Consider the following 12,500-nt stretch of genomic DNA (forward strand, 5'->3'; position numbering starts at 1 on the left):
GAAATATCACAACAAATCTTTCAGTACCTCATTCTTCCTTTCTTCTACTTGGCAACACTACACTCCCATCCACACCTTCAACTAGACTCTTCACAATGACACTCTGATGACCAACAGTTAAATCTTGCCTCTCACCTTTTTGTCAAACTTGTATGCCAACTGTTCAAGTCTCTCCTGTCGCAGTAGCTCATCTCTGAGAGCCACTTCACGGCGATGCTCAGCCTTTTCCAGTTTGTTCCATTCCCTCTCTATGTCGTGTATCAACTGGCCATCCTTGGGGACATACACAGGCTGGTTGAGTGCCTTCAGACTTGCATTGATGGAGAAGAACAGTGCTTCGATCTCACTCCTCTCCTTATACCTGGAAGTGGAAGTCTTGCATCACACAGAAGAACATGAGATGTGATGGTGACACTGCCAGACATGTACACCAAGAGAAAAGCTGCTAATACTGAAGACTTTTCTACAAATGACATGATCAGATGAGTGCATAACATCACTGCTGAAAATTGCAATGTCTATCAAGCAGGTTGATTACAACAGAACTATCAAACCAAACTTGTTCTCACTTGGGTGGCTTTTCCTCAGTCCTATATTTCTTGAATTGGAGGAGAAGTTTCTGAATGCCATCCAGGGAGTTTGGGAACTTCCTGCTGTCCAACTCTACAATCTTACGGATGATCCACTCCAGAAGGGATGTGAGGATCTTCTCATACTTAAGTTTGAGGTCATCCACATCCTTCAGCTGAGTGATGATCTACCAAGGAACAGAAGTAAAAGACCAATGTTAAAAGAGACAACTAACACTGATATGTACCAGGCTAATAACCTTACATATGGGTGGCCCAGACAAGGGATCACACACTCACACACCATAGTTCCATCAGTCCTCAGTGGAAAGGGGACAGTCTTGTGGACCATAATACTACACTGTGGAAAGTAGTTATGGATACACAAAGTAGTTTGGTGCCCGTGGTCATGCTGAGGCACTGCCACTTCATTGTGGGATCTTCATGGGAATTACAGGCTTAGAAGGGGTATTTTGGGGTATGCTACCTCCTATTTGAAAGCCTATGTATTCATGAAACATTATCCTGAGTGTAAGCTCTTCTTACACTAGGACCATGGCCAGGGTATGAACCCATGTGCTTGGAGACCCCATTGCCCCAAAAGCATGTATGGTTCCATTGTACCACAGAAGACAATGGAAAACATAGCATGATGAGCTGTTACTTACATTGGCAATTCTCTTGGATCCCTTCAGTTCATTCTTCATGCGGGCAAAGGTGTGGTAGTAAGAGGCAACATAGGTGATGATGGACTTCTCGTCGGGCTTGTTGGTATCCACATCTGGAAGACAATGCAGAGGGTGTCACACGGAGTTTGTCATGACACAACACCACACACCAATGCACAAGAACACAAACCAGATGGATAATTTATCATGGTGACAATTAGATTCTCATCCTAGATGCTGTCTATCACTTTCTTAGTGAAACTTGTATTCAAAAGCTCTTTATCTATATATTCCAAATGTTCTGTCAATGGATGTTTCAAATTAGGAACAGATATTGTGTATGTTGAAAACAGGCATATTTTACTAACTTACAGGTTCAATTAACTTGTCATCCCTACATCAAACATTGTTGAGAAGGACTGCACTAAACATAAAAATTAATGAAATTAAATACAAAACCATATAATGCATTTTTGTGCTAAAATCAAGAAATGACACAAAATAACACTAATTCAAACCACCACATCCATCCATTACTCTTTCCATCCTCCCCACCAAAACAAAGACCACACAGCAGCAAGTCACCCCATCCCAGCCCACCCACCTTCTGCGTCCAGAATACTGGCAATGCCCAGGTGGGTCTCTGCGACAGTGAAGGCATTGTTGAGGTTGTCAATGTGATTCTTCTGGATGAGGGAGTTGTAGTCGATGATGTCAGGACGATGGGCGTGGATGAGTGCATTGAAGCCAAGACCATCCCTCCAAGACCCTGCAATAGTAAAGTGAAGTGTGAAAGTTTAACTATTAGTCAAGTCATGCTGTAATCATCCACACCTAATACTCCCTTTGTACAGTATCCTCCTGAGTGAATGCCTAACACAAAGATGACCACTAATCACCCTTCTCTATGGAACCTATCACATTCCTTATGAAACAGGAAAACAAAGAAATAGCTGGAATGTCACAATCTATCCATCACTGCAATGAAACCTTGCCATTGGCATCATAAATAGAGTACAGTACAACTATAATGTAAAGACTACTTTCATCCAGTAACTCAAATGGACAAGATCATAAGCTGTTAACTCCTGCATGCTGATCCCTATCACTAGCTAACATGGTGAGTGTAAGCAAGGTCCCCTCTGCTCTCCACAGCCTGTGACCAGTGACAGTCTGCCAACAGTACTGAGGTATCAACAGCCAATGAACACTATATAGATGGCCACACTTGTCATGGCACACTCACGGTCCAGTCACATATTTCATGCATTTCACTGGAAACATTCACACTGTTGCTCAGTCACTAATGAAATACACATAATAATGAGACTGGACTGTGACCAGACCATTATTGTCCATCAAGATACACTAAGTGAAGGAGTGAAGGCTCAACAATGTCAGTCCAGCACCATACCGTAATTAAGTTCTCTTATTCAACCTAACCTTTAAATCCTGTAAGTACAACTGATGAAAGTGAGGGGAGAGAATTACAAGAATTAGGAAGGAATTTGAGAGAGAGAGAGAGAGAGAGAGAGAGAGAGAGAGAGAGAGAGAGAGAGAGAGAGAGAGAGAGAGAGAGAGAGAGAGAGAGAGAGAGAGAGAGAGAGAGAGAGAGAGAGAGAGAGAGAGAGAGAGAGAGAGAGAGAGAGAGAGAGAGAGAGAGAGAGAGAGTGACTTACGAGAGAAGTCTTCAATTTGCACGCCCCTGTATCCGGCAGTTTTCCTCTGACACCACAACAGCAAGGCGTCTTTGGCGGATTTCTTCTCGCTGCTTTCATTCTCCTCATCCTGAGAAGAAAGAGGAAAAGTTAGTCTTCCTTCCATGACAACAAGATACGTACATAAAAACAAACTATATTTTGACACTAATAATAATACGAGTTGGTGATTTAGGGAAAAATATTCCATGACATCTAAACTGCCTGTTGATTAAAGATAAATAAAATATAGACATGCATTTTCTTTCCCTTTACTAATACACACATAATTACATTCAAAACTATTTATTTCTATCCCCATCACACACAGTTCTCCACTTACCGCGTCAACAGGAGAAAAAAATGGAGTTTTTTTTAATCTCTGCCACTCAGTACCAACAATTCCAGTCATCACAACACACGGTTCTCAACTCACCACGTCAATTTCAATCTCCTGAATTTGGAAGCGGAGGATGATGGTCCAGATGAGGCCGAGGATGAGGCGCGGGTTGCCATCCACTATGTCCTCGGCGCCAATGCTCTCCAGGCGAACCTGCACAGGAGAGGAGAGGTTATCGTGGTGACAAGAGAGAGAGAGAGAGAGAGAGAGAGAGAGAGAGAGAGAGAGAGAGAGAGAGAGAGAGTTTTACGCCACCAAAGTTAAAGCGTGACTATACAAAAAAATGTATACATAATCGAACCTCGTCGAACCAACGAACTCTTACCTCTCTCTGGAAAACAAACCTGACCAAGTGTGTGTGTGTGTGTGTGTGTGTGTTTCACTGTTTGATCTGCTGCAGTCTCTGACGAGACAGCCAGACGTTATCCTACGGAACGAGCTCAGAGCTCATTATTTCCAATCTTGGGATAGGCCTGAGACCAGGCACACACCACACACCGGGACAACAAGGTCACAACTCCTCGATTTACATCCCGTACCTACTCACTGCTAGGTGAACAAGGGCTACACGTGAAAGGAGAGACACCCAAATATCTCCACCCGGCCGGGGAATCGAACCCCGGTCCTCTGGCTTGTGAAGCCAGCGCTCTAACCACTGAGCTACCGGGTGTGTGTGTGTGTGTGTGTGGACAATCTTATCATCACTTACGTCGCGTCTCTTACTGCAGCCAACACCAAGAGTCCACGACCACGACAGTTTATCTCGCCCCTTCCCCCCCTTCCCTACCCCGACGAAATGCACCCAGGCGGAAGTCAGGGAAAAGGAAAAACTCTCGCCATCAAACAGACTACTGACGGAGCTTGGAGGGGTCCGTTAAGTATTACGTCATGAGCCAGGTGTTCTATTATCACGCAGGGAGGGGAAAGAAGGAAGGAAGGAAGGAAGGAAGGCGGGAAAGAGAGAGAAAAGAGGGATAGAGGGAGAGATGGAGGGAGGGAAGGAGGGAAGCACTCACTTGCTCTCTACCCTCCCTCCTGGTGATGTCATGGTTATCTCCTCCTCCTCCTCCTCCTTTCCTTACTACACGCTTCGCCGTTAACGGAAAGAAAAAGTAGCATTTTTCCGTGATTTATGATGTGTGTGTGTGTGTGTGTGTGTGTGTGTGTGTGTGTGTGTGTGTGTGTGTGTGTGTGTCCATTCATCTACTACCCACAATAACCTGCACATCTTACACTAATAACGAATTGAGTGTATGAAAATTAAACTCTCTCTCTCTCTCTCTCTCTCTCTCTCTCTCTCTCTCTCTCTCTCTCTCCTTGGAATATGGTTTAGTACTGATAAGCCAATAAACCTTCTTCTTCTTCTTTTTTTTTATTCTTTTCCTCCTCCTCCTCCTCTTTAACGTTTTATCGGGAGGGACGCCAGCAGAAGTGAGGGCGTGGCGGGCAGGCGGGTGTGGCCTAACTTCCGACCTCCACAAAGAAACGGAAGACTATGCAAGATAAATCGGCTGGCCCTCTTCATATCTTCCCCTCGGTGCAATCCCATCACCTGCCTGCTGTTATTAGGAGTGGCTGGCTATTAATTCACCGCTGTAACGTCAAAGGGTAGACGGTGATGAAATGGAGATAGCTTTGTGATAATGGCAGCGTGTGTGGAGAGTTCGCTAGACAGAAAATTCAAGTGTTAGATGCGTGACTCATTGTTCTTTTGTTCTGCCGTTATCGTTTTGTGTTTGTGTTTTTTTTCGGATTTCTATGTCAGGGTGGAATATAAGTGGACTGCCAGTGTATTTCCAAAAGGGTGGAAAGTGACAGGCATGCATTAGTTTGATGGGGTTGTGCACCTTTTAAGTTATCGTGACACTCTAGTTCATGGTCTATCTCATTTTTACTTCCCCTCTTCAGTACTGGGACGCATTTTTACCACGAGTTTTGGTACGATAAGACGATTTCATTTACATTAGGAAGGGTCAATGGAGGTCAGAAGATTAATGCAGTCTTCACTATTTCAATCCCCACACGAGTTTTTGAAGTTGTATAAAAATCGCCAAATAGTAAGCAGAATAAATACGAAAACACGTCATGGTACTGAAGGGGTTAACGATATGCCTATTCGTCAATGCAAGTTTGATGGGATTGTGCGCCTTAAAAGTTACCGTGACTCACTGGTCCATGGTCTATCTCATTTCACTTAGCAATATTACCTATTTCTCTACACAAACGGTTCTGTAAGTCAGCCAGTGTAGTCAGTCAATCAATCAATCAATCAATAAGTTTCTCCTCAATCAATCAGTAAGTCAGTCAGTCTCTCCTCTTAATTTACCGTTCCTTTCATCTATCTACGTGTCTGTCTGTCTGTCTGTACGGCCTGTCTGTCAATAAGGATCCAGTTTCATGATTTCAACACGTTGCTTGGCAGAATAATATCAACACAATTTCTCCATCCATCTAACCACGAGTGTAATGTTGTGCCTTGCCGACGCTGTGGAAACTAAAATTAAACATGACGTAACCACTGATACGTCATACAGAACACCACCACCACCACCACCACCACACCCCACGTGCTCCCATCAGTTCCTTGCCTAACAGTGCCGCCCGATGATGTAAGCCAGCCAGCAGACCCACGCCTGGGAGGAGGGCGGGGAGGGGAGGAGGAGGAGGAGAGCCAAGGAAGGCAGAGGCTGGGCTGGGGTAGGGGAGATGCAGTGCTGAAGTAGTCACTGATTTTGGGACGATTTAGGTTTTCCATACGAGTTATTTTCAAAGGCTCAGACATTAGACGGGTTCTCAAGTCTCTCTCTCTCTCTCTCTCTCTCTCTCTCTCTCTCTGGTTGACATGCAGTAATGTATCACTATTGTATGCCTAAAATGGTTGAAATAATAAATCAGAATGTCTGTTCTTAGTTTTCTTCTTATTTATTTCTAATGACGTCACGTGAGCAGCATCTTTTCTCTTAGCCTTATTGGAGGCACTATTTTTTCCAGGTTTGGCTCACATATCATATCACCACCGCAATGCTCAATGCCGCCTCTGAGGGATGCAAGATCACGAAGAAGTCTGAAGGTGGTGGTGGTGGTGGTTGTTGTGGCACCTTACACGCGCCTGTTGTACATCCGTCTCATCATGACAACAACCAACCGCTATCTGTTCTCTGCTGCAGCGTGGAGGGTGTGGGTGGCGTGCAAACCTGTCCCAGTCCTTGCCTTCCTCAGCGCTGCTTACACCTGCCGCCTGCCTACGCACACCATGACTATCACGGCTAAATTTTCAGCTTCGCGCCTCACTGCTGCGCCCCCGCCCGCCCCGCCTGACAAAGGGCGCTCGCCGGTTGAGGGAGCGCCGCCACCCGCAGCCCTCAGTAACGGATCAGGCATTCAAACACGGACGTGGGCTGGGCGTAGGCAAACACGGGCCGGGTGGAGGGTGCGAGGGGCCTCTACGGTAGGGGCGGCGGTGAGAGAGAGGGGGAGGAGGGTGACAATGAGTGCCGGACGCGGGAACCAACCCCAGCCTCCCCTAGGACCCCTACCGCCCCACCTCGCCTCGACCTCCCGCACGGCACGCTGTTGTCAGGTTACAGTTTTTAGCGCCAAACGTAGATACTGTTGCCTCAGTCCTTAATAATTCATGAGAAAACTTCACGTATAATTCCCAAGGACAATGTCTACGTGTTGAGAACGAAGCAGACGCTAAAACTATTGCAGAATGAATACACAGTTCTTGGTAGGAGGCAAGGACGAGTCATAATGAATACCTTGTGTGGCACTGTCTACTACTGCTTGGCACCCCACAGCGGCCCCTACAGTACACCACCACTACCATCTCCACCCCTAGCAGCAGGCAACATCAAAGTAGTAGTAGTAGTAGTAGTAGTAGTAGTAGTAGTAGTAGTAGTAACATAACCAAGGCAGCCCCTCAACCTAGTTTAACATTTTACCCTCCCGTTCATTCTTCTCTGAAACGAAGTGTGTACCTTGCAAGTCATGCCGCCATTACATCACCCCCGCCTCCTCCCTCCACCACCCCCCACCCCACCTTCCCTTCCCGGCCTGCCTTCTCCACTACACTCCCTCCCAGTGCCTCCACACCCTTTCTCCACCCAACATACCCCCTTTCAACCCGACCGCGCTCCCTCCTCACCCATCCAAGACTACCCATTCCCTCCCTGCCCCTGCCCCGCCTCCTGGCCGCCCACATACAATCCAAGAGGCGCTACATGATTTACGAACTAATTTATCTACATGGGAGGCCCTGAGGAGGCTGGCCGGCGCGCCTCTGTGTCTACCTAGGTCTTCCCGCCTTCCCGCCCATCTTTCGCCACGCCCGTCAAGACCCTCCAGCCTCTCCAGTCCGCCACATCTTCCCTCTCCTTCACCCCCGCATGTCTGTTTAGTTCCCCCTCCATGCCTTCTTCACACTCACCCGCTAGGCATGTGTTCTCTCATTCACGCGTTCACGACGAGCCCGGAACATTCAAATTGTAACTGATCATGAAAATGGGAAGGAAAAACGAGTCGGTGAAAAGAAAGGAAAGAATTATGGGAAAGTATGAGGAAGAGACGAAAGACTGAATAAAAACTGGTGGGCAAGAAGGAAGACGGTATAATAACTGAGAACATACAAACAGGGAGAGATAAGAGACAATTGGCAGGAAAACACGGGGGAAATCGAGGTGAAAATAGAAGACATAGTGGTGAAGGAGAGTGGAAGGAAAAAAAGGAGGAAGCTGGACTGACTCACAAAATGAAAGAAAAACAGTTATTACTCTTGATGAAAAGGAAATATCAACAGAGATAACAACAATACAAGAGAATACCAACCACGAGAGAACAGATAAAGAGATAAAGAGAGAAACTGAACACAGCATAGAAATCAGACCCACCACCAACACCAACAACACCACCACAATCTATTTAAACTACAACCTCCAATCAAACCCCTCAATACCCCCAACCAACCAAGCAAATTCCCCACTTACTCTCCCCATCACCCCAACTAACCCCATTCCCCCAAAGAGCCCCGAGAAGCCTTACAAGCGATGCGTTCACTGGAAACACGAGGATGGGCGACACAGCAGCTGCCTGGGGACGGGGGAGGGAGAGGGGGAGGCGTGACGGAAGAAAAGAGAAAACGTAGCAATGCATGAAACAAATGAACGTGTTAAATGACGTAATATTTTTTCACGGAGGAGGAGGAGGAGGAGGAGGAGGAGGAGAAGAAGAAGAAGAGGAAACACTTCAAAAGAGTATTCACCATATCACGTTTTATCTTTTTCATATTTTTTGTTTCTCCTTCTCCTCTTCCTCCTCTTCCTCCTTCACCATTCAGTCTACGCACCACCATCACTATCTCCTCCAGAGCTTCACCATACAACACCATTCCATTCCCACCCTCCTCCTCCTCCTCCTCCGTAAGTTCATTAAGCACAAAGGAAACTGCAATTCACATCCTGACGAACAAGTAGCTGATTCTCTCTCTCTCTCTCTCTCTCTCTCTCTCTCTCTCTCTCTCTCTCTCTCTCTCTCTCTCTCTCTCTCTCTCTCTCTCTCTCTCTCTGTGTGTGTGTGTGTGTGTGTGTGTGTGTGTGTGTGTGTGTGTGTGTGTGTGTGTGTTTGTTTTCGGGGACTCACGCACGCACGGAAAACAAACACACACACACACACACACACACACACACACACACACACATTAATTAACACATGATCAGAGAGAGAGAGAGAGAGAGAGAGAGAGAGAGAGAGAGAGAGAGAGAGAGAGAGAGAGAGAGAGAGAGAGAGAGAGAGAGAGAGAGAGAGAGAGAGAGAGAGAGCGCTAATAGGTCACTACTGATCTGGTTATCATTTCACCGGATCACAAGAAGGAGGAGGAGGAGGAGAAGAAAGAGGAAGAGGAGGAATACAAAGGAATACAAAGGAAAGCCAAACAGCAACAGACCTGTTGGTCCTTTCGAGGCTGTTTGGTAACTACTTCTAACTGGCTACAGATAAGAGAGACAGGACAGTACAGGAGAAGGCTCCTCCCTACCCACCACTCCCTCCAGCTTTCGCTGGCATGGAAAATAGCTTGGAAAAGTACCATGCAGTATGGAAAAACTGACATGGAATTTTCACAGGAAAGGATGAAAGGAGATTCTATTATTCACCCTACGGTGAACTCTACATGTCTATCTATAAGAAAGTTAATATAGTATCATGTTTAATTATTCAGACAAGAAGAGAGCTTGTTGGGGTTATTCTTTAAATATTTATCAATTTTGTTTTTGAATGATGCAATGGAAGTACTGTTTACTATTTCTGAAGGAAGCTTATTCCAAATGTTAACTATTCTATTAAAGAAAAAGTGCTTTGCCTCGTGGGTTTTAAAGCGTTTTGGTGTAATTTTAAATCCATTATTCCTTGTTATGGTGGAATGATCAATAGTAAAATATTTATTGACATCAAGGTTGTTGTATCCCTGAAAAATTTTGAAAACTTCGATTAGGTCTCCTCTTATCCTGCGCTTTGTTAAGCTGAATAAATTTAATGCTTCCAGTCGTTCCTCATACGGCTTGTTTCTCAATCTCGGAATCATCTTGGTCACTCTACGCTGGATCCTTTCCAGTTTTTCAATGTCTTTTCTGTAATATGGTGACCAGAACTGCACACAGTATTCAAGCTGAGGACGCACCAATGAGTTATATAAAGTAAGGATAACTTTTTCTGATTTAAATTCAAAGGTTCTTCCAATGAACCCAACTAATTTATTTGCATTCTTTACTGCTTCTGTGCAGTGTTTGCTCGGCTTGAGATCTTTAGACACCACAACACCAAGATCTTTTTCATTCTCAGCACTTTCCAGAGGTACATTACTCATTACGTATTTTGCTTGTACATTGTTACTTCCAATGTGTAAGACTTTACACTTTTCTATATTGAATTTCATTTGCCATTTTTCTGCCCAGCGTGTCAGTTTATTTAAGTCACACTGTAGTTCTTGCCATTGTGACGTTGATGTAACTTTGCTCATTATTTTGGTGTCGTCCGCGAATTTGCTTATTTTACAAGTGATTCCTTCATCAATATCATTAATATAAACAATGAAAAGAACTGGTCCTAATACAGAGCCTTGAGGAACACCACTTTTCACATTGTGCCACTCTGATTCTTTTCCATTTATAACAACTCGTTGCTTTCTGTCAGAGAGCCAGTCTTCCAGCCATTTCAGGGTATTTCCAGCTATGCCGTGAGCTTTTACTTTGCTGATTAGCCTCTTGTGAGGGACAGTGTCGAAAGCTTTCTGGAAATCAAGATAAATAACATCCACTGCTTTTGTCTCGTCATACGAGTTAAAAACTTCATAAAAGAAGTCTAGTAGGTTTGTTAAGCAGGATCTCTTGTTTCTGAAACCATGTTGTGAATCCTTCATGATCTTATTTTCTTCTAAAAATTTGACAATCTTATCTCTGATTATCGTTTCCATCAGCTTGCACACTACTGAAGTAAGGCTGATTGGTCTGTAATTAGCTGGGAGTGATTTATTTCCTTTCTTGAAAATGGGCGTGACATTTGCTAGCTTCCACTCCTGGGGACTTTCCTGCTTGTAAAGTTTTATTGAATATAATCGTGAGTGGTTTCACGAGCTCATTTTTCGCTTCTTTGAGAAGCCTGGGTGATATCTTGTCTGGTCCAGGCGTTTTGTTTACGTTCATGCTGTTCATGACTGTGAGGATTTCATTTTCTGTAACTATGAAGTCAGGCAGTGTTTTGCCTTGTGCCTGAGGCTCTGGCATGGGCAGACTATTTTGGACATCTTCAGTCGTGAAGACTGTTGAGAAGAATCTATTTAGGACGTTTGCCATTTCAGCTTCGTTATCTATTTGGTTTCCGTTTTCTGTTATGAGTGGACCAATTGTTGAGGCTAAGACTCTTTTGGATTTTACATAACTGTGAAATTCCTTTGGGTTGGTTTTACAGGAGTTTGCGATCTGAGCTTCTACAGATTTTTTGCTGCTTTTTATCAACTTTTTTGCTTTTCTACGCAATCTGTCATGCTCTAATTTATCATTATTATGCTGTGTTAATTTGTATTTGTTGTATGCTTCTTTCTTTGCTAGAAGACAGCTTTTAATTTCATTATTCCACCATTTCGGTTTGGTGTTTAGTATTTTCCTTCTGTTTCTTAGTGGTATACACATCTTAGCTGTATCATTTATCTTTTCAGCAAACACCTCCCATGTCTTATCTACATCTGGTGTTTCCAGCAGTATATTCCAGTCAATGGATGCAAGCTGCATACGGAGTCTTGTGTAGTTTGCACGCCGATAGTCTGGCACTTTTTCTTTACTTTCATTCACTTTTCCTTTGTCAAAATTTATGGTGAATTTTAAGGTGCGATGATCGCTGGAACTGAATTCTGGTCCAATTTCCACATTTTCAATAGTATTCTCATCATTTGTTAGAACGATATCAAGGATATTGTTTCCTCTTGTCGGATGCTTGATGTGTTGGTGGAGGGAGCTTTCAAGCATGCTATTATACAGCTGCTGGCCAGCGTGAGCTGTCAGTGGTTCGCCCCACCTTGTGACTGGAAGGTTAAAATCTCCCATAATTATGCAATTGTTTACGCAGCAAATGTCCGCGATTTGTTCATACAATTGTTCGTCTGTGGCGGGTGACTGGGCTGGAGGACGATAGACGAGACCTAATGATATTCTTCGGGATTTATTTTCTATATGAATGAAATTGACATCTATGTTTGCAATGGTTGAAGTTTGCATCACGCGAGCACGAAGAGTACTTTTAACGTAAAACATTACACCGCCCCCTGTACGGTGAGATCTTTCGCTACTAAAAATGTTATAGCCATCAAGTGAGTATTCTGCGAGGTAATCTCTGTGTGTTGTATTAATCCAAGTTTCTGTGATGCCGATGATGTCATAGTTTTCTTGATGTATAAGAGCTTTAAATTTATTTCGTAGACTACGGCCATTGAAATAACAAGCTCTGATCTTGCCTGAATCTGAAGATGAACTTACGACGCTGAAGTTGAGGAGGAGGAGGAGGAGGAGGAGGAGGAGGAGGAGGAGGAGGAGGAGGAGGAGAAGGAGGATAGTGAAAATGATAAAAGCAATACTGATAATGATTAAGAAGATAACAAATAATCTTCCATTGCCCTCTTCTT

General features: G+C 44.3%; 1 protein-coding gene across 20 annotated transcripts in view; it reads right to left on the reverse strand.

Annotated features, from left to right (window-relative positions):
* LOC123520026 (spectrin beta chain, non-erythrocytic 1-like) overlaps positions 1 to 12,500 on the reverse strand; it is a 182,395-nt gene that overhangs the window by 73,223 nt on the left and 96,672 nt on the right. For all 20 annotated transcript variants that reach the window (XM_045281866.1, XM_045281858.1, XM_045281852.1 and 17 more), the window contains exons 4-9: positions 3,371 to 3,487; positions 2,917 to 3,025; positions 1,842 to 2,006; positions 1,238 to 1,350; positions 570 to 757; positions 136 to 361 (exon numbers count right to left, since the gene is read on the reverse strand). In XM_045281866.1, the coding sequence (XP_045137801.1) occupies positions 136 to 361; positions 570 to 757; positions 1,238 to 1,350; positions 1,842 to 2,006; positions 2,917 to 3,025; positions 3,371 to 3,487 (918 nt within the window). The remainder of the gene's footprint in view (positions 1 to 135; positions 362 to 569; positions 758 to 1,237; positions 1,351 to 1,841; positions 2,007 to 2,916; positions 3,026 to 3,370; positions 3,488 to 12,500) is intronic.

The sequence above is a fragment of the Portunus trituberculatus genome, chromosome 46 (genome assembly GCF_017591435.1).
Source record: "Portunus trituberculatus isolate SZX2019 chromosome 46, ASM1759143v1, whole genome shotgun sequence".
NCBI classification, from domain to species: domain Eukaryota; kingdom Metazoa; phylum Arthropoda; class Malacostraca; order Decapoda; family Portunidae; genus Portunus; species Portunus trituberculatus.